The 22,378-nt window shown below is 43.7% G+C and overlaps 1 protein-coding gene across 1 annotated transcript in view; it reads right to left on the bottom strand.

Annotated features, from left to right (window-relative positions):
• Window positions 1-203: 203 nt before the first annotated feature.
• ALDH16A1 (aldehyde dehydrogenase 16 family member A1) overlaps window positions 204-22,378 on the bottom strand; it is a gene marked incomplete at its 3' end in the record, with an annotated part of 91,045 nt that continues 68,870 nt past the window's right edge. Inside the window, exons 13-15 of the mRNA XM_018573529.1 lie at window positions 11,022-11,189; window positions 5,872-6,076; window positions 204-408 (exon numbers count right to left, since the gene is read on the bottom strand). Coding sequence (XP_018429031.1) covers window positions 204-408; window positions 5,872-6,076; window positions 11,022-11,189 — 578 coding nt within the window. The remainder of the gene's footprint in view (window positions 409-5,871; window positions 6,077-11,021; window positions 11,190-22,378) is intronic.

Genomic DNA, 22,378 nt, shown 5'->3' on the forward strand with positions numbered 1-22,378 from the left:
TGCCCCCCTATATATTGTGCCTAGAGTCGCCACTGACTGCCTGCCTGCCTGCCTGCCTTTTTCCATCTTCAGCTCTTACCTTCCTCTACCCTACGCTATGTTTTTCCTGCAGACCTGTAGTGACATCCATGGCCAGAGCATATAGTTATATATGCTGGGGGCATCTGAGTATTGGTAGAGGCACTTGCATAGCTTTTTTTCACAGTAGAGGAAATGCCTTACCTGGTAAAAGTCCAAAGCTGGCAGAGGGAACTTTTCACTTGGAATTATTACCACAGCATTTCCACGCACAATGGCTGGGGCAAAGAGGCTGACGAAGCTAAGAAGTGGGCTTTCGTCCGGGCAAACAATGCCAACAACTCCCATTGGTTCTCGAATCAATACAGTGGCTCCATAAAGCAATGTTTCCTGAAATGAGGCAAGAAATAAAATCCACTGTCAATGGAACTTTGTTAACAAAACAGTAAAATAAAGCTCACTTTGGCTGTACGGGCTATTCACTATAGCCCGTACAGCAGCCAAAGCCAGGCGAACGGCTCAGCCGAGCCGAGCGCATATGCTGCGGCTCGGCTGAGCTGTAGTCTCAACTGAAGAGGACGAACAGCCTGCCGAAGCAGACCTCCCGTCCCGTAAATGACAGCAGTTCGGCGGAGACGGCCGAGATGTCACCGCTGGCTCTGCCCGGTTGTTGTGCTGCAATGACAGATCAGCATCCTCAAATGACCTGGGGACGCTGATCTGTCATTAAACTACAAGAACTGGGCAGAGCTGGCCGTGATGTCACGGCCGACTCTGATCAGTTGTTTTCATTTGCCCGGGACCTGCTGGATGTCACCGCTAGCTCCGCCCAATTGTTTATATTTTGCCAACACCTGTCAGTTTTTTCATTCTGCGGTGGGAGTTCGTCGAGTGTGTCAACTTTTTAAAAATGTATTATTGTTTACATTTAGTCAAGACGTTGGCGTGGACAACACTGGATGTCGTGGTTGACCCTGGATTACGTCTGTGGATCAATTTTTTTTAAAAACCACAATAAAAATCCTTTGTTGTGGTTTTTATTTTAATGATTTTTGATTAAAGTCTGGCCTCCTATAGGTAGGGGTACTTATTCACAAGGGGTGGGCACATCTGGGTGGCCCTTTATTAAAGGGGTACTCTGATGTGAATAAGCCCCAGTGCCCACACCCCCACAACCAATGCCCCAGGACTTGTGGGGAAGAGGCCCTTGTCCCCATTGGCTTTTCACTCGTCCCCCCCTTTCCTGCCCTGCCAGACCTGTGCTTGGATCAAGGGTCTGAATTTATTTTTTCTTTAAATTTTTTTATCAATGATTTTTATAAATTTTTTTCTTTATTTTACATTTATTTAAATGATTTTTAAACATTTTTTATCTTTTGTTTACATTTTTTCTATTCTGCTCGTTACCTCAGAGGTAGCGAGCAAAATAGCCGAGCCGAATGCAAAAGCTGATCCGGGCATGAACCAGAGCTCATTGAGTTAATGCTGTTGATGGGTCCCTTGGGTTCCGAGGCAGACTCTCAACAGCAATTTAGATAGTCATAGCATATTGATCAATGCGATAGGTGATCGCTATGATCATCGTGCTGTGACAGAAACCGAGCCAGGCATTCAGCTTACTGTGTTGTGAAGCTGGAAGCTGGCTGTGTATTACAAAGTGATGCAAAGTATCTCTGAGAATACAGTATCTCATCAGGATACATTGTATCAAAAGCCCCTATAAATAAAAAATTAACCCCTTAGTTCCCACTAGTTTTAACCCCTTAATGACCGAGGCCTTTTTAATTTTTTTGCATCCATGTTATAATCCACATTTTAGACCTGAAAATTACTTAAAACCCCCAAACATTATATATTTTCTGAAAGCTTAGTCCCTGTAGAATAAAATGGTGGCAGTTGCAAATTTTTATGTTGCACAATATTACCGCAACTTATTACCAAACCCAAAAATTTTGTGAAAAATGCACTTAAGTTACATTTAGTGCCCTAAAACACAATAAAATACCATTTTTTAATAAAATATAAAAGATGAGGTCACAACGAGTAAATAGATATCCAACATGCCCAGGTTAACAATTGTGTGCGTCTGTGAAACAGCGACAAAATTCAGTAACCCAAAAAGTTCATAGACTACGCTTTAAAAGCCCCTACAGGTCATTACTTTAGAGATGCACTTAAATATTGGCCCTAGAATTATTACTCTCACTCTGGAGTGCGCAGCGATACCCAACATGTGTAGCATTATCGTCGTTTTCTTACGTAGGTGCACCTAATGTGTGTTTACGTTATGATGCCCGTGCTCGCGGGGGACTTTAAAACATTCTTTTAAAAATTATTTTTACACTTATTTGATATTTTTAAAACTGTTATTTTTATTTTACTTTAATTGCTAACACATAGGGGGCTAACACATAGGGGGCTGTGATAGCAGATTAGTGGTGACAGGTCCTCTTTAAAGGTGATCACTGGGGGTCCAAAAGTATCACCTTTCCAATTGAAATAAGCTATTGAAGTGCAGATCCCTCTTCACTGGTCATGAAGGTGGATAAAAAAAATTGGCCGGTTCATATTCAATTTTTAAAAATAAAAAAAAATAAAAAAAAGGAAAAAAGTCCTAAAATTTTGTAAAAATATGTTCAGTGACAAAAAAAAGAAAATATAGTGCCGAGGAGGCTAATAAAAGCCTAATTATGTACACATTATTACTGGCAAAACTGTGAAAAACATTTTTTCTTCATTTTTTGGGGATTTTTAAAAATATTTTTTATAAAAAGATAGGAATTTAAATATGTATATGTCACATCAAATTAAAGTCCATTTTGTTCTTTAAAGAATGGTATGTAATATGTGTAGGTGCAATGCATGAGGAAGATGGTAAGGCCTCATTCATGATAAGATCTGGCCCGTACAGATCCGTGCAGCGTGCACGGCTGCATCGGGCTGCTCCCAGTACGGACACCCGCACGGATGTGCAGCTTGGGTGAGCGTACGGCCGCGTACTCCCATAGAGTAGAACAAGCTGCTGCGTGCAATCACACGCAGCACCTGTCCTTCCAGGCAGCGTCCCGATACGGCCGTGCATGCCACACGGATCTTTACGTGCCGGCTTTTAGGAATGTGAACGAGGGCTAATTGTGGTTAAACAAACACATAGCAAAAAGGTATCTTGAAGAGAAATACATCTAGGGGAAAGTACAATTCCCATCATGTAATGAGAGCTGTAGTTGTGAATGGGCAGGAATGTGGGTGGAATTTCTGTAGCCTGCCAATCATAGGTGTAGGTAGGCGTGACAGACCACAAGTCTCCTAGCCTGCCAGTCACAGTGAGAGATCATAGTGAATGGGACAAACCTTAGTTTCCTGGCCTATCACTCAAACTGAGCAATAAGAGTGGGCGAGTCAGACCTGGACTCTGAGATTCCAAGGTCCGCCCGCTACAGCAAACGATTATGTAATTACTGAAAAACACATTACATAGGGGATGTTACAAGACAGGTGACCAGGACAATGACAGGTATAGTGGCCACTAGTCTTAGAAAATAGAAATAAATGGGTCAGAGTCCTTTTTCAGAATGACTCCAGCATGGAGTTTTGCATGGGAGGTCAACTGTGAATAAAAACAAGACAAAATGGGGGGAATTTATCAAAACTAGAGCAGACAAAAACTGGAGCAGCTGCCCATGGCAACCAATCAGCGTCTCTCTTCAGTTTGTTCAGTTAAGATTTAAAAATGAAAGAGAGAAGCTGATTGGTTGTCATGCACAGCTGCTCCAGATTTTGTCTGCTCTAGTTCTGATAAATTCCCCTCAATGTATTTAGGCCTCGTTCACACCATAGGCAGTGCGTTCCGGTCCGATTCTGACCAGAACGCACTGCCTCGCATTGTGGCCGGGTCAGTTTTTTGCCGGGCAGGAGGGGGCGTGACGGGCCATTGAAGTGAATGGCACCGTAGCCAAGCCCTCGGGCCGCAATGCGATCGCAGGGCACATTGTGCCTGCAGTGCGTTCGGCTGCGGTGCGATCAAAATAGAACTTGCAGCATTTTTATCGCACCGCAGCCGAATGCACTGCAGGCACAATGTGCCCTGCGATCCCGTGCGGGCGATCGCATTGCGGCCGGAGGACATGGCTACGGTGCCATTCACTTCAATGGCCCGCCACGCCCCCTCCTGCCCGGAAAAAAACGCAGCCGGCCGCAATGCGGGCAGTGCGTTCCGTCCAGAAACGGACCGGAACGCACTGCCTATGGTGTGAACAAGGCCTAAAAGGTAAGAAAGGACGTTTCCAGATATAATAGTTTTGGCCAGAGCTTTAAAAAAGCATTGGAAACTGAACATCCTACACACATCTAAAAAAAACTTTATAAAAGTACATCGGAAGTGTTTGTAGTAGATCCTCTCCTTCTGTGCCTCTGCTGCTCCTCCCTTGCACTTGCCGGCAGTTCCGAACTTTCAAAATGACAGTTGGGAAATACGGAGTAAATATAGCAGCTGTAGAAGCAGAAACTTCTGCCCAAAAAGTAGGACCGTGTGATCCAGAGTTGTAAATACTGATTAGAACAGAGATACAAGTAGTAAAGTAACATTTAATTCATCTGCAGATCAAAAGGGATGATTTTTTCCTATTTTCTAACTACTCAAATTTAAATGTTTTTCCTTTTTGATTTGATGTTTAGTAAATGTTTTCAGTGTCACTTAAAAAAAATTAAAAAAGACTTTAATAATTTGTAAATTACTTTGCAGTGCACAATTATAATAATTTTAGTGTCATTTTAAATGGGAGAAGTACTAAAATAAAATGTATACTTTTTGTCCACTTTAATACATTTCATTTAATACTGATGAAACATAAAACTAAAAATATGCATTTTTTTATTTTTATTTTTTTTATTACATTTTTTTTTGCAAGACGCTTTCACTAAAGGAAAGCTTTTCCTGTAAGTAATATATGTATTACTTTGTTATCTTTAGTAATGACAAAGTTATTGTTTAATCAATAGTCACATAGCAATGATTAATGATTACACTGGAGCCTGCTTGCCTTTGTATTACAAGCATTCAGATGCAATTCCTTTTTTTCTCCTATTACATGATGAGCAAGCAGTTGCAAATTCTTCTTCCTTTACAGTAAAAAAAGTAACTTGCTTATTAACCTGAATACCCCTTAGTGACCAGAGCAATTTTTATATTTCGATCGAGAATGAAAACAAGTTTAAATATTAATAGATTAAAAAAAAAATAATAGTAAAAAGAAAAAGAATAGCAGTTAAGGGATAAAGGGAACAAATCAGTTAATTAAAGTAGAACTGAAGCCAAAACTTTTTTTTTTAATAAAAATAATATCTAGTGACACAGCCATAAAGTTCCTTGTTTAGGTACTTCCTGTTACCGAGCAACAAATTCCTCTCCTGCATCATCACCCTGTATAACTATAAGCAGCCATGCTGACGCTCACTGCGCAGGTATGTTCTTCTGTTCTCATGTCACAAGACCCACCCTGAGCAATCGACAGTAGTTGCCATTAAAGAAAGTGGATGCAGAAAGGAAGAGTCTGCAGGAGATCAGTGCCAGTTGTTTGATACACAGGGTGGAGCAGACAAAAACTAGAACAGTGGTGCATGGCAACCATTCAACATCTATTTTTTATTTTTCATTCTTCAAAGATTAACTGAACAAGCTCAAGAGAGAAGCCGATTGGTTGCCATGCACAGCTGCTTTAGAAACCATCTCCGCCAGCTTCAGAAATGTCACACCCACTGTGCTTTAGCAAACTAAATATCATCCAGTTGGGGTTTACATTTACTTTAAGAAGTATCACATGACAAAGTCTGGCAATACTTTCTAGCAAATCTTACTTGTACACTGCCTCCATATTTATCACAGTATGCACCCCAGTAGAAAAGGCGCTGAATGCTGAGATCCACTTCTTGCTGGGACTTCTCTCTTGATTGTCCAGTTAGTGTACTCAGTCTTTGGGCTACTTCATCCCTCCTTAGCTCGAGGTTTTCTGCCATGTAATAGACAATCTGTGCTCTGTTATGAGCAGCCCTCTTGCCCCAACTGCCAATGTCAAAGACAGAAAAAGTTATTTTTCGCATTTGTGCATAGATGTAACAGGACTTTGAGCATGAACATTGCTTGTGCCAGACATGACCACTTTTACCTGTAGAATGCATTGACACCCTGTATCCATTACATTGTTTTTTTGAAATACCACAGACATATCTAAATATCAGCTTCTAGGTTTTTAAATCACAGCATAGAAACATTTGCAGTTCTTCAGTCACATTATGGTGTGTAGATTAACAAACCGGTTGAAGTCGATCCACCCCGCTGGCTGCTTAACATATAGCTCTGCCTCTGTAGATGCAGAGCCAGCTGTGCCTGCCACCTCCCCAGTCTGTTCCTTCAGTCAGTGCTGGAAAATGGGGGGGGTCACAGTCACCACTCTCTGCAGGGAGAGGATCAGGAAGTCAGCAATCGAGGGTATGTGTTCGCCAACTTCTCGATCAATAGAACCGACCTGTGACAGCTTCAGTGTCACAGGTCAACTTAAATTATGAGGGGGTGTTTTCCACTCACCTCATAAGCTTCTTTTAACCCCTTCACGACCCATGACAGGATAATCCCGTCATGAATCCTGAAGGGGTTAAACAGACTCCAGACTGTTGAGATTTGTCGTTTCACAAACCATAGGGGATTATAAGGGTTTCTGGAGGGGTGTAAATGAATCTATATATTCTACATGAGTGTGTTCAATTATGTAGTAGCTTATTGATTGGGTGAATATATGTATCTCAAGGGTACGTGTCCTATCAGTGCTCATTATAAGTAAGTGATAGATCGAAAACCCCAGCCCCTATATCTACTTAGCCCATGGTCCCTGGTGTTTGTCCTGTTGGTAATTGTACCTTATCCCCATACTCGCCCGATCGGTTGCATGCATAGATATACCCCATTGTCCTTACATGTCAGATCAATATCTCTGGTTTTAATAGTTATAGCTTTCTTACCTGGAGTCAAGAGGCTGGCCGTGACGTCCCGTGGCGAACTCCGCTGGACTGATCTAGCCACAGCTCCCCCCCTATATATACCCCTCGCCACCAGATCAGGGAGTCGGACTAACAAGTTCCGGTCCCCAAGTGGCGGCGCGGACTCCTCCAGACGCATGCGCGGATTCGTGGCGCCACGAATTGAACACACTCATGTAGAATATATAGCTTCTACATGATGAATGAATTTTAAAACAGCATGACGGACTCACATAAGTACCCATCACATGAATTAGATGTATATGCATGTGCATACATACATATAGATACAGAGAGATTCTTTTTGTTTTTTGTTTTCTGTTTTTGTTTTGTTCTTAATTTATCACTTAGCACCTTTATGTGAATTCTGCCACGAGCAATTTGAAGTGAGCACCTAACATGAAACCTGACATCAGGGCAGATTCATTATATTATTATTAGTTGAGATTTGTAGAGCTGGCTTTACAGTAGAAGCGATTCTGGTGGCTCAGCTGCCACCAGATCGCTTCTGCCATCCGGTAAAGTGGACGCCCCCCAGTCTGAAACCCCGCTGTGTTTCCTGCGCTACGCTGCCCCTCCTACAGGCCTGGGACCGGCGTCTGGGGTGTCAGTGGGATACGTTCTATGGGACCGGGAGTGATGCATATTGTCCCTGAGCTGTCATTGCTCGACTCCTGAAGGCCAGCAATAAGCTATTGAAGTGCGATCTGCACTTCAGTAGCTTATTTAGAGTGGAAAGGTGATACTGGGGTGCAAAAGATCCCTAGTATCACATTAAAGAGTACCTGTCACCAACAATATGCTATGTTAAAAAAAGTTTGAAAAATATTAAACGTAAAAATAAAAAATGTTAAAGGCCCCTTCGAGCACGCACGCCGTCACGTAAACATTTGTCGGGTGCGTCTACGTAAGAAAACGACAATTGCGCTACACAGGTTGGGTATCGCTGCACATGCCAGAGTGAGAGCAATAATTATAGGGCCAATATTTACATTTATCTCTAAACTGATGACCTGTAGGGGCTTTTAAAGTGTTGTGAATGGACTTTTTGGAGTACTGAATTCTGTTGCAGTTTTATGGACGCACCCAATTTTTATCCTGGGCATGTTGGATATCTATTTACTTGTTGTAACCTCATCTTTTATATTTGATAAAAATGGTTTTATATAATGTTTTGGGGCACTAAATTTAATGCAAGTGCATCTTTCACTAAATGTTTGGATTTGATAATACGTTGCGCTAATGTTGTGCAACATAAAAATATGCATCTGCCACCATTTTATTCTATAGGGTATTGGCTTTCAGAAAATATATAATGTTTGGGGGTTTTAAGTAATTGTCAAAAAATGAAAACCTCACACCTTTATTTTAAACTCCCTGAATTATTAAGACAGGGACATGGTCATTACAGTAACAAGAAAGAAAGGGAATATTCCCTACCTGAAAGTAACAGTGGCAGCCTAAAAGTGAAAGAGAAAAACCCAAAAAACGCTTGCTTCACCATGATTAAAAGAAATCTTGGAATTAAATACACAGGACCTTTCCAGCGCATCTAGGGTTGTGGATGACGGCCACACTGGGGAAGAGGGGGGAAGTCACTAGACTAGTGTAGAAAGTGTATTTTCACTTCTGGGGTGAAATATTTGTTATATGTTTCCCATTCACATAATATAACTTACTGTTTTTAATAGCTGCTTGCATAATACATGCTCTATTCTGAAAGAAAAGTTGTTCTCTGTACTGTTAAATAGCTTATTAATAATAATGCAATATTGCTTCTGACCTGAAGAGAGGTTCACTCTCGAAAGCTTGTCTTGTATATATTTTGTTAGTCCAATAAGAAAGGTATAATTGCACACTGCAATACTTAGTTTTTGTCTTTTTTGACATCTTGTCTACTGGACTAATACTACTTACCCATTTATATTGCACTATATAGAAAGATCAGTCATCTGCCATTAGATAGCAGCTATGCAGACACATCTTAAAGTTAAGCATCTTTTTAAAAAAAAAATTATTATTATTAGGTATGTGGTGTGAATAGGAACACATAACAAACATATAGTGAGATTTTGTCAAATTTGACTGCAAAAGTGGAAATACACTTTAACCCTTTTGCTGACAGAGCCATTTTTGGACACATGTTAAAAGCCTGAAAATTAGTTAAATCCCTCCAGAATGATATATTTTCTGAAAGCAGAGACCATGGGGAATAAGGGCCTGTTCACACGACGTCCGTTTTCTGTGCTGACCTGATCCGTACGCTCCTGCACTAAAAATGCATCCCAAATGTATCCCTATGTGTTTTATGGGCTACAGTTCTCACGTGCGCAGTCACATTTTGTACGGTCAGGAAACGGTCAGGAAACGCAAAACGCGTCAAAAATGCACTGCACTGCAGCTAACATACTGACAGCCCCACTCCAGCAAAAAAAAATAGTTTTATTTTTATTTTACTGGAGCGCATCAAAAACGTGGCCAAAACGCACTGCATCAGTAGCACCACATCTGCAGATCCGCACCTGATCAGGACCTGATATCATGTGAACAGGCCCTAAACTGTTAGTTAAACCATATATAGGCCCTAAACTGTTAGTTAACACAATATAATTCCCAAAATGAAAGATGTGGTTGTGGCGAGTAAATAGAACATGTCAAGCCTTAAAATGATGCACACCTGTAAAATGGGGACAAACTTCAGTACATTATGTACATCTGACAAAACTAATCAAAATGTACCTCGCCCTTCCTCAAAATTATTTGATGACTTACTCTTGGCTGCTTGTTGTTCTACATCACTGAAATGTTCTCAGTTTTCCATGCAAACAAGTCCCAAATCTGCTTTGTCTGCCAAATGAAATAAATGACTGCAAACATTTGAGAGTCTAGGAATGTTCTACTGACCATAGAATGTACTGTATATGCAAGCTAATAGCACATTAGATGGCAGTCCCATGGCCAGATAATGGGATGTTCTACCTACGGAGAAAGCCCCAGCAGTCCCCGAAAAACAGCCAGAGAAAAAAAAATTCTTAGGCAAGTTAGGTCAGAAATCCCTAAGCAAGACATTGCTGACTCAGGACTGACTCCTGACTGTGGCTCTCCATTCCTCTTACTATGGCCTAGGAATGCTCATGTGACCTCAGTGGTCCTGTTTGGGACAGACGCTGATTTGAAAGACATCATGAGATGACATGCGCATCTGAATGTTTAATGATGGCTTCTGACAGCTTTAACATAAAAAAGGACTTCTAAAAGGTTCCCATACATTTTCAGAAAGCACTTAAAACAGGAACAATACAACTGACCCTAGGCCTTGGTGTCCTTGGCTCATCCAAATAGTTATAGAAAAAAAGCCTGAAGGTTGCTCAGCCAAGCATTCAAGTTGCTATGCAGAAGGACATAGGAAATCATAAATCGGAATGAGCTTTCCATTCTGCTCATTTAGGGCAGTTGGCCAACAGATCAGGAAACGGTCATTTGATGACTATGGGCAGCTAAAACACTCTTCCTGTGAGGCAAATTGCAATGTATAGGAGAAGCCAATCCAAGCCCCCAACTATTATTTATTTTCCTTGTTTCTTACCCTGTGTTAGAACTTTACAAAGGTTTGCCTGTCATTTACACATGTTTGATTGAAAGTAAAAATGTGAAAGTCACAAATTAAAAAAGGTAAATATTACAATAAATATGTACTCAAAAAATAATACATTTTCCCTTGAAGATAAATTGAACGTTTAGTTTACATTTTTTAAAAGGGTGTTTGATATTGTTTTCCATGTCTTTTTCGGTTTGTAAAAAAAATCTTTAAAAAATACAAAAACAAAGTGCGGGCACCTTCATACACTTATATTATTGTCCCCTACCATTTCAAACCCTTTTTGGGAAACTACTGTGAAGGTTGAATTGAAACATAGGGAGTTTTCCCGACAGACACCTACTTATACTCAGAGGTGACAAATCTAAACACCTACCCAGGAGCTGCTTTATGGGCGGTCTCCACTGCGTTGCGGACATCTTTTCTGTTACTGTCTGAAACATATGCTATCACAGTACCATCAGAGCCATAGATAGGGCGAGAGTACATGCCATCAGGACGTTTTTGGGCCCCACCATAATACAGCTTGAAGGTCCTGTCGACGCTAAAAGGAAATGGAAAGGCTCCGTTTAATAAGAATAAACACAGAATTGCAAGCATTCTTAGTGGAACATTACTTGGTTTATTGAAGCATGGCTCCAGTTTTGTTAAAAAACTGAAAAATTTAAGATCATAGTGTGAACTAAGTATTTCCTTAAATTAAATGGTCAGTCTCAGTTTTATAATAAGAAAAAATGACCCCATTTGAATTTGCCAAAATGTTGAATTTTTTTTAAAATTTGAGGAAAGTGAAAACGCTAGAGAATTTTGCTCATATGCAGTGTTTTATCTGAAGCACCATGAACACATGCATACTTTTGTGGTCAGGCCTTGGTCAGATTTGTAGCACGTCCCAATTAGTGTAGCAATATCTGTATTGTTATAGTGATCGCAAGCACCAGGAAAGTTGTCTTTAGTCATGGACTTTCTTCCTCATTTCAGCTGTCCCTATATTCTTTGGTGGAGCAAAGAAAATTGTATAGAAATCCCTGCCAAACAATAAAAAAAATAAAAAGGAAAACAAAATTAACAATGGCAATCAAGAAATTCATAAGTACCCAGAGTTGCAGTACAACATGGGGTTATAATAGGGTAATAGTGGGCATATTTATAAAGCAGTGTATATGACTTTCACCAAACAAACATTAATGCAAAAACCCTTGCATGTTCCCAGATAGCAAGCAATTGAGCTACATGTTTGAAAATGACTTGCTAAGCTATTGCAGACTTGCCAAGCTTCACAATTTTGTTGCACAATTACTGTAAGTCTGCATTGCAAGTCTGCAGATCAACGTGCTTTGCAAAAGTGCTGTACACTTGCAGGACTCTTGCTGTAGACTTGCAAAGCAAATTTGCTACAAATTCAAAAAGTGTCAACTAGAACTTGTGCTGCAAGTGTTCTGCAAGTCTACAACTTCCCAGGAATGTGTGCAAGTTAACAAGAATTACAATTTAACCCTGCCCCAAGTTTGTGGCAAGTTATCCTTGCTAGCTGGGGTTTTTGCATATATCTACTGCTAGCAAGCAGTAGATATATGCAAAACGAAAAAAAAAAACCCCAAACATCTGAAAATTTCTCGAGTGGCCGCAAAGGATCTTGGGGCGAACTCATGAGCAGTTCAGATGTTTGACCGGGAGAGGAGGAGAGACAAGGTGCAGCATGCACCCGCACAGACACCGTGGGACATGAGAGAAGAGGAGGACAGAGGAGTCAGCGCTGGATCGGAAACCCGCACCAGCGCTGGAGGTACAGCTGAAAAGGACCGTAAAAAAGAAGATGATCGGATTAAGAGACATCATTTAGAGTAAGTCCTTACATTAGCATTGTGGGGGATCACTCGTTGTGCACTCGCACTAATACAAAGGAGGAAGGGAAGGGTCCATGAAAATAAAAAACCACAAAAACAGGCACAAAAAATTAATATAAACAACACACACCCAAAAACACACAAACAAGACAAAAAAAGAAAAAGAAAAGACATAATGAATAATAAAACACATCTGGTACAGCAGTTGTTTACCTTCACAAAATTGATGCGCTTATCTGTACCATTACTTAGATCCTCATTAATCTGGGGTTCCTTGGAACCAATTTCACAAATTGAGGGGGACATGGCAATTCCCAATATCGGCAAGTCTCCCCCCACCCAGCACCGGCGTCCCGTCCCATTTCGAAAAAATGGAACGAAACGTCCGAGAGCTCCCCCATCCCCCCTCTGCACTCAGCGAAGTCAACTGTACCATCACCCTATTTATAGGTCCGAGTGTACAGTATTCATATATAGCTATAATTCGGACAACCGTCCAAGCCGTAAACACAGCTAGAGCACCATGTAGCCAACAATAAAAGAAAACAACAGGGAGAGGTAAAAGAGAAGAAGTGAAGGAGAGAGAGAGGGCCTTAAGAGGGAAAAAGCACGCAAAAAGCAGGGAGTAAATACCGTTATCATACACCCTCTCCCTCCACTGCTCCCCACATATATTCCTCCACCTAAGACCAAAGCCATGACAATTTTGCTTTGTAGATCTTTGTAGTACAGAAAGAACTTAAAGATGAAAAAGTGCAGAATTCTTTGTTATAAAGGGTACTTTGGACAACAACAAAGTACGTCGGCTGAGGTACACTTCCATAACATAAATCATGTCGCCTTCCTAAATTGTAAGCTCTCATAAGCAGGGCCCTCCTGACCATCTCGTCTTGAATTGTAATTGTACCCTCTTCCTGTTTAAACTGTTAGAGGTATCCTGCATAATAATTCATCATCAATCATATCCTCAATCCACATCATCATTAATAATAAAAATCATCAATCTATATCATCAATGCACATCATCATCAAGCTAGATACAGTTAAAGTCTTCACATCTGGCATCTTAATTCTAGGTCGAGACTTCACTATGACAAGAGTCAATAACCTGATATACTCTACCTGTGTAAATACTAAAACCCCTACTGCTATTGCTTTGGCTATCCACAGGCACGGAAAATCTATTGCAAAACACTGCACCTCACGCGTACAGTTGACTGATGTTTACATTCAAAAGAATGGGTTTAAATTGAACAGGACAACATCCCAATGTCCCTTCAATCTGCCCTGTGGCTCCCATCATGGCACTCGCAAGCCCTTAAATTCCAACTGACTATTAAAGATACTTAGCATGTTCCGCAACAGATTTTCATTTAAAAGTGATCTCTCCTCACCCCATGATGCTAGTTATTTTACAAAGAATTTTGGGGAATAAAAACAAAGAATAAGACAGATACAGAACCAGACAAAGTAATATGCAAAAAAATATATCAGTAGTAACCATCATAAACAGTTCATAAAAAAAAAAGGTCAAGAGCACCCATTTCCACATGGGAGAAGGTGGCAACATAAAGGCAATAAGTAGGAAGACGTGCAGGGTCAATTCCATTACTGTACCAACAATATGCACAAAGAAAACACAAGGGGGCATCGTGACTAAACGTAAGGGCAATGGTCAGCTTATGCGGCCCCTAAAACAAACAGTGGTAGCCACAAAAATTGGGTAAGGAAGGGGAAGAAAATGGTAGCAATGGGATCCAGGTCTTCAAATAAGATGAATGAGAATCAGACCAGATAGCTGTGAGTTCTTCATGCACCATTATGTCCATGACTCTCTGCTTCACCTCCAGGAAGTCCAGGGTCGGTTGCTTCCAGGCCCTTGCTATGGTCTGATGGGTAGCCAGAAAGATAAAAGCTGCCAACTTTCACTTCCGTTTCATGAGTTTTGTAACCGACCTTCCTAGCAGTGCCTCTCATGGAATAAAAAAACAAATGAAAACAGTTGTCAGCAAGCTGTAGACCTGTATCCACAACCTCTGCACTCTCAGGTACTCCACCAAACCATGGTGCTAGTTATGGGATACTGGGCATGGACAACAGGTACTTCAAACAGGTTCTGAAGGGTAATTCATTTAGACTCGTTTTCCACTCACTATGTAAACTACAAGGAAATTTAAAATGTATTATCTCCACCACTGGATGCATGGGCAGCTTACCAACTTTGGCATTTTTTAAAGCAATCCCAGACCACCCCCAACTTCCTCCCTTCAAGGACCTTTGCTGGAAACAGTCTTCAATGGCCCATTTACTGTCCTACATATACAAGTTTGTTGTAGCTTTTACTAATGACTACATGCCTCCATATTTTTGTAACTGGGAAGTTGATTTTCAAACAAAATGCACTCAAATAGAACAAGCTATTCACTTTACACATGCATAGTCCATAGCTACCTTCTATCTCCGAGCTTGAAAAAGAGGATTTCCTCTCCTCGAAACGCGTTGCTCACTGGACACGGCCCCGTGCACTCCCCTTCCTAACCGACTGTCACTTCCACTCCAACACATCCAGAAGAAATACTAAATGAAGACCAGAGGTAGCTTCCACACTAGCCCTTCGGCACACAGAACATCCAATCTGCCCTCTACCTTTGTCCTTGACCCCCGAGTTCACTACCACAACTTATGACACCATTCCCAGCTGCCACGAACAACCCCTAAAGAAAGTCCTATTTCACCCCTACTCTACCAATTGGGGACCACTGGAAATTGAACAAAACTTATCCAACACCCCCTGCAGTTCCAGAATCCTCACTGCGCCCAGATGCCTAACACTGAACTGAAAGAAACCAGAACACCAAACACCTATAATAGGAATACAAAAGGAAGGCCGGGAACCCTGCTGTCCTGGAAGACTACTGGAAATAGAGTTACCAATAAGTCTAACTCCAGTTTTCCCCAGTCGTCTTCCGGGACAGCATATGAGAGGATAAACAAGAATTTACAAGCTAGGGAGAGACCACAGCCTCAAAAAAACTTTTCTACCAAAGGCCTGACCTTGACTAGACCCAAGGTCCAGGCGGTAATGCTGAACAAAGGTGGAAAAGCTTGCCCACGTCGCTGCCTTGCAAATTTGTTCTGGAGTAGCACCAGCCCTTTCCGCCCAGGATGCTGACAGGACCCTGGTGGAATGGGCATTGAGAAAAACTGGTGGAGGCATATTCATAGAACGGTAAGCTTCACAGGTGGCTAGCTTAATCCATTTTGCAATGGAAGGTTTATAGGCTCAGTTGCCCTTAAGCTTGCCAGAAAAAAAGTACAAATAAGGCATTGAATTTCCGAAAAAGCTCTTGGTGGCCTGTGAATAGGAGAGAAGACAACGTCTAACATCTAAATCAGGGGTCCCTAAATGGCGGACTGCGGTCTGTATACGGACCAAGCAGATGTTTTACCTGGACCGTGATTGCGACTAGGTTATGGCTGGCTGATAGACAGCCAGCCATAACCCAGTGCAAATCCCCATTCCTCCTCAGTCATTGGCTGCTAGGACCGCAGCGTTCCTAGAAACCAACTACGTCAGCTTGGTTCCCTGCCCATCATTAAGAGAGGATGGAAGAGTATAGTCTTCAGTCCTCCCTAGCAGCCCAAAGTCTGCCCCGCCTCCCATCATCTCCACCTCCTGCCTCCTCCTATCCTATCCAGGCTCTGTCACCTCCCTCAGCCTCTGGCGGCCGCTGCTCGTTTCTGTCACAGGAGTTCTAGCACAGTGCTGTGCTAGAACTCCTGTGTTGGAGGTGACAGGGTCAATAAAGAGAACCTGTCACCTCCAAAAGCTACCACTGTGTGATAGCACTACAGTTAACCAGTTGACATCCGCGGTGTTAAACCCCCTTCCCATCAGTCGTGCCAGGCAGATTGCGCGTTTTCCTGCTGCCATACCGCCTGGGCGATCCCACACAATCACGGTTGAAAACACTGTGCGGTGCATGTCGTGAAAATAGGTACATGTACCTTTTTTTTCAGTGATTGCCACCCAGATGTAACCCCATACATGCGGATGCAACCGCTGTATGCAACCGCACACGTTCGCACGTCCCGGGAATCCGCAGGTCTGCACCAACCCTAAAAGGGTATATTCACTTTCCCAAGTAATTTGGGAAAATGGAATTACCCGCACAAATCTCCCTCCCACTATACTTACCTTTCGGCGACCGGTCCTTCCCGTCCACCAGTATAGGTGTACTATCTGTACCTGTTCCATGTATTCTGAATTTCGCTTGCAAATTGCAAGCACTCGTTGGTCAACGCGTTCACCTGTTGGCATTGACCAATGAGAAGCGCTTCTTAGCACTGTTAAATACGGTTTTGGTTAACATCATTTTTTTTGGATCAGGACAAGTAGATTGTCATGAGGGACAAGTAGATTCGGCCCCCGCTTTAGTCCTTGGACAAGTAGTTTTTTCCAAAATTTCCACATCCCTGTAACACTGACTGCTGAGGTGACACTGCACTGACACCGTTGGGTTGTCAACGCACAGGTAACACTGACACTGCGGGGGTGACAACACATAGGTAACACTGACAGTTCTGGAATAACACTGCATCCCCCCCTTCCCCAAACACACAGGGGACCAGAGAGTGGCACCTGTCAGAAAGACTCAGGACACTGTGGAGGAGGAACCACTGCTAGGACACACAGAGGCAGAGTCAGAGTGAAGGAAACTCGGGCCCTCCCCTGACCACGGCCAATACCCAAAGACGTGAACCTTCAGTCTGCCCCTATGGGCCTGCTGTTTTAGTGTTGCGCATGTATACGACAATGCAGAATGACACCAGCTGTAGAGGACTACAAATCAACATTTTGAAAAGTCCTCAACTAATGCCTCGTCCTTCCCTGTGAGCTCCCCCCCTGCACCAGTTCAGCTACACTGCCTGTAAGTCTGTACCTGCTCGCTTCTGCTCTCCTCTGCCAATCCCCCCAACCCAGTGTCGGCCCTTATTCAGCCCTGGGCACTGGCTGCTGTCCTCTTCAAAGGCTTCCCCCCCCACCTCAGTGTCAGGCCCCTATTCAGCCTTGGGCACCGGCTGCTGTCTTCTTAAATTTAAAAAGTAAAGATCCACAGTGTCTCTGCAATAGGTCATGCATCTGATCATACTGTCTGCAAACGGTCCCACACAGCGTCAATCATGCATCTGATAATATTGTCGGTCGGTGTCTCTCCCTCCCCCACACAACCCCCACCTCAGCGTCGGTCGGTGTCTCTCTCAAACACACATCCCCCGAGCATCGGTCGTTGTCTCTGTCCCATGAACAAGAACCGCCGTGCCACACAACACCATAAGCCCACCACCAAGGGGCCCCTTGGTGAAACAAGCAGGAGGTCAGAGCATCAGAAAAGTGAGTGAAAAAGCTAAGGCAAAAATTCACTACCTGAGCTGGTTTGGTAGCTGGGGTGCCTGCATCCACCAGAGCCCGAGACTGCATAGAGGAATCCATGCTACAGCGTTGCACTCCTGATCTGGCATCCTCTGCTGGGAGGAAGAGCCAGGATACACCATCCAGGGCCTTTCCCTGCGCCAAAAACGAGGCTTGGAACACACAGCCTACGGCACCCGGAGTTGACGTCTACCCTACAGGAAAATGACATCCTATGTCATCTCGTCAGACTGTGGATAGTGTTTCATGGTTCCTGGAGCTGCAAGAACCCGCCAACCCATGAGACATACATGCGGGGTGACTAACACCTCTGATCGTGGCACTCCCCAAACACAGAAGGGGAGAGTGGAACCAGGATGCCTCCTGCCAGAGCAAAGAAGGACCTTTTGGGGGGCCGCAAAGGCAAGGGGACAGAGGTAAAAGGGGGACCCAGCGCAGCCTGTGAGAGACTGAGGTATCCCTCCAAGACGTTCCAAAAAGGTAATGCATCTCCTCCGGATGGAGGAAACACATAAACTGAGGAGCTTTTGTGGAGGCGGTCTTTTAAACTTCTGATTGGCGACGTGTTTCCTGTCTGAGGGGAGGAATCTCCATCTCATATATGCTGTACTGGAAGATGACTAGGAAAAAAAACAAAACAATTTTCGAGATCAAGGATTCTCAAACCAAATTGAAAACACAACCCTATTGAAATAGTGAAACTGTTGATAATTTTTTTTTTTAACTATAAAACATCTACAACCTGCCTTCATCATCAAATTCAAAACCAGGGAGGAAGACTGCCTAACGTCCATGTACTCTTCATTTCTTGAGACTTACATAAGTGTAATTCCAAAAGAAGGCAAGGATGCTACTCTTTGCTCTAATTATAAACCCACATGACCACCTGGATCGTCAGCTTATGTTCTAACAATAGTGCTAAGCTACCGTCAGGATCCCTGCTTTTTGAAAATGAGACACAAAAGGGGTGTCCTCCTGTTTTTCGTTTCAAAGTTTTTATTAAGTTTTCAGCCGCATATAGGGTACATGACACAGTAATCAGCATTGAGATGCATACATAGATATCAGAGGGGCAAGGAGACAGTGGTTATTGTCTGGTGGTGTAAACTTGTGGATGAATGGTCACCAGGTCCCTCGGGATAAAGTTATGTCAAGGGGGGGTTGAGGACTACCCGGATAAGGGAATCCGCGCAGTTGTAGTCCCAGGGGCGAGAGACAGAGGGGGGTTGGAGAAAGAAGGAAAGAAGGAGGGGGGGTGGAGGGGGGGGGCACTGGGTTCGTCCGGAGCAAGCCCTTTTTTGTTTGCCTCGGCAGCCTAAAGGGCTGAGAGACTTGCTGAGGCTAAGGAGGGGTGGGCATAGTCTATCCATGGTTGCCAGATTTTAGTGAAAGATTTGTTGGTGTCTGCGAGGATGCTAGTCAGCTTCTCGTTTAGGCAGAAAAAATATATGCGCCGCATAACTTCCCCAACGGGTACAAATTGTTTTTTCCACGCCAAGGCAATAGTTTGTTTAGCCGCCAACAGGACGTGCGTGGCTAGGCAGTGTTGGCGTTTTGTGAGGAGCTGGGATTTAAGATGCAGGACATCACCTACTGATGAGCATCCCCTAAAGCAGGATGATGAGTGCGAGGGATGGAGATGGGCCAATCTGGACGGTACCAAGTACCATCGTGTGAGGGACTTGAAGGCCGTTTCCGCTGAGGAGATATTGATTGAGCAGGTGGCCATGGAGGACCAAATTTGCTGCCATTTCTCCAGTGGTTGTGATGTTCTGAGGTCCCTCTCACATTTCCCTACGTAGGGGTGTCTGTTAGGGGAGGTCAAAGAGTTGAGCTGGGAGTAGATCAGGGAGACCAATTTAGGACTGAGTGGATCGTGTTTACAGGTATGTTCAAATACTGTTAGGCCTGCCCGAGGTGAAGAATGTGCGAGTGCTGATGTGGCCCAATGTCGAATTTGAAGGTATCTGAAATGTTCAATGGGCGGTGCTCCCTTCCTGTCCCTAAAATATTCCCATCGACGGACCGATCCGCCACCCAGTAGATCATAGAGATATGTTAATCCTTTGGAAGACCACCATATAAATGCACGGAGGGAGTCTAGTCCCAGGGGGAACAAATGGTTTCCTAGTATAGTGAGTAACGGGAGGTGTGGAGACTGTAAGTTACTGGAATATCTAGTGGAGTCCCAGGAGAAGGTGTGTGTCAAAATGTCGCTCATAGAGGGAGGGCGTTGATTGGGGAGCAACCAGGGTAGGTTGCACAATGAATATGGGCCACATTGTGTTGCCTCCAGGTCTACCCAAAGCGGATTATGGGGGGACTGGAAAAAGCTGGACTATTGAGGTGATGTGCGCCGCTAGGTAATATTTCTGAAAGTTGGGGAGGCCTAGGCCTCCATCATGTTTGTGGATATGTAGAGTGAACCTGGATACTCTGGGGCGTCTCCTACTCCAAAAAAAGGACACAACCCGTGCCTGGAACCGCTCAATTGCCTTGCGGCGGATAGGAATGGGCAAGGTGCGGAAAAGATACAGCAGTTTTGGAAGGATGGTCATTTTGACCACGTTGATTTTGCCCATCCAGGAGAGGTTGTGTCTTGTCCAGGAGGTCCCTAAGATTCTTAAAGAGTGGAGGGTAGTTAGCAGCACACAGAGTGTCATAGGTGTGGGAAATGTTTACTCCCAGATATTTTAAGTGGGAATCGTGCCATTTAAAATGGAAGTTATGACTAAGGGAAGTAACTTGTTGTGGTGTCAGGGAGACGTTGAGTGCGCAGGATTTATCGGCGTTGACAGTTAGGTTGGAGACCTGGGCAAAGGATTGTAAAATTGAGAGCAGAATGGGGAGGGAGACTATGGGTTGGGTTAGGGTGAGCAATATGTCATCGGCGAACATATGGAGTTTATAGTTGGTTTGTCCTTTGACAACACCATGTATATTGGGGTTAAGTCTGATTAGGTGGGCTAAAGGTTCAATGGCCAGGACGAAAAGGAGAGGAGAGATGGGGCATCCCTGGCGTGTACCGCCCAAGATGGGAAAAGCAGTGATGGGTAGCTAAGATAGCGAATTGAAGCTGTTGGGGCGCTGTATAAGGCTTTGATCCAAAGAAGGAAGTTGTTTGGGAATCCCCATTTACGGAGGACGAAGAAAAGAAAGTCCCAGGATATGGAGTCGAATGCTTTTTGGAGGTCTAATGAAAGAAGCATACCGGGAGTGTCGGTACAGTGCACGTGGTGTATGAGGTGGATGATTTTCCGGATATTGTCTGAGGCCTGCCTATAGGGAACAAACCCCACTTGGTCTCAGTGTATTAAGTCCGGCAGGATTGTGCTCATGCGGGTGGCCAATATCTTAGCTAGTAATTTGATGTCGATGTTCAGTAATGAAATGGGTCTGTAGTTGTGCGGGTCAAGGGCGTCTTTCTCAGGTTTTGGGATCATAACTATGTGGGCTAGTAGGGAGGACGGGTGGTGGGTGTTATTGGTCTTTAGGGAATTAAACATGGCTGTTAAGTGGGGGGCTAAAGTGTCTGAATATTTGTTGTAGTATGTAGCTGAGAACCCATCCGGGCCAGGTGTCTTAGAAGTTTTGAGGGACTTGATGGCCCTAATGACCTCCTCAGGGGAAATGTCTTGGGCCATAAGGGTGCTCATGCTCTCCGTAAGCGAGGGCAAGTCTACCCCAGCAAATAGCGCTTCGGCCTGATGGGCTTGAAAGGTTGAGGGCTTGCCATATAGTTTGGATAGTAGAGCGGTAAAGCGGTTGAGGATGGTGGATGGGTTGGCCGTAGTGTTACCATTGGGAAGGCGGAGTCTGACCAGGGGTCTGGCCTTAGGTTTAGATTTTAGCATGTTGGCCATTAAGGGGCCAGGTTTGTTGGCGCACGCGTAAAACGTGCGTCTAGTCCAACGGAGCTGTTTTTCCGCTGAGTTATTTAAGAGGAGATTCAGTTCCAATCGAACCGAGTCAATTCTTCTCTGCAGGGAAATTGAGGGGGCCATGTTCCGGTCAGACTCAAGCCTCCCCAACGTCGAGGAGAGGTCCGATACCCTTTTGTTCCGTTCCCTCTTTTGTCGGGAGGCCAGACTAATGAGCTCGCCTCGTTGAGTCACTTTGTGGGCCTCCCAGAGAGAAAATCGGGGGAAGTGACGGAAAGTGCATTTTCCGCAAAAAAGCAGGAAAGGCACAATTGAATATGTTGGGCCTAGTCGGCAAAAGAGAGGAGGGAATCGTTCAGTCTCCAGTTGAGTAGAAGAGAGAAGGAGGGAGGAAGTACAGGTAGAAAGCAAAGAGTAGTATCTGTCCACGTTAGCAACAAAGCTGAGCCATGGGGAGAAATGCACAGAAGCATTTCAGTAGGCATGGGGGTGCCCTGTCCACCCGGGCGTGGAGGGCAGGACTTAGTGTGTTCAGTAGTTAGGCGATCATCTTCAGGGGATATTCGAGGGG

This window comes from Nanorana parkeri, unplaced genomic scaffold, assembly GCF_000935625.1.
Source record: "Nanorana parkeri isolate BGI_ZX_2015 unplaced genomic scaffold, ASM93562v1 scaffold2415, whole genome shotgun sequence".
NCBI classification, from domain to species: domain Eukaryota; kingdom Metazoa; phylum Chordata; class Amphibia; order Anura; family Dicroglossidae; genus Nanorana; species Nanorana parkeri.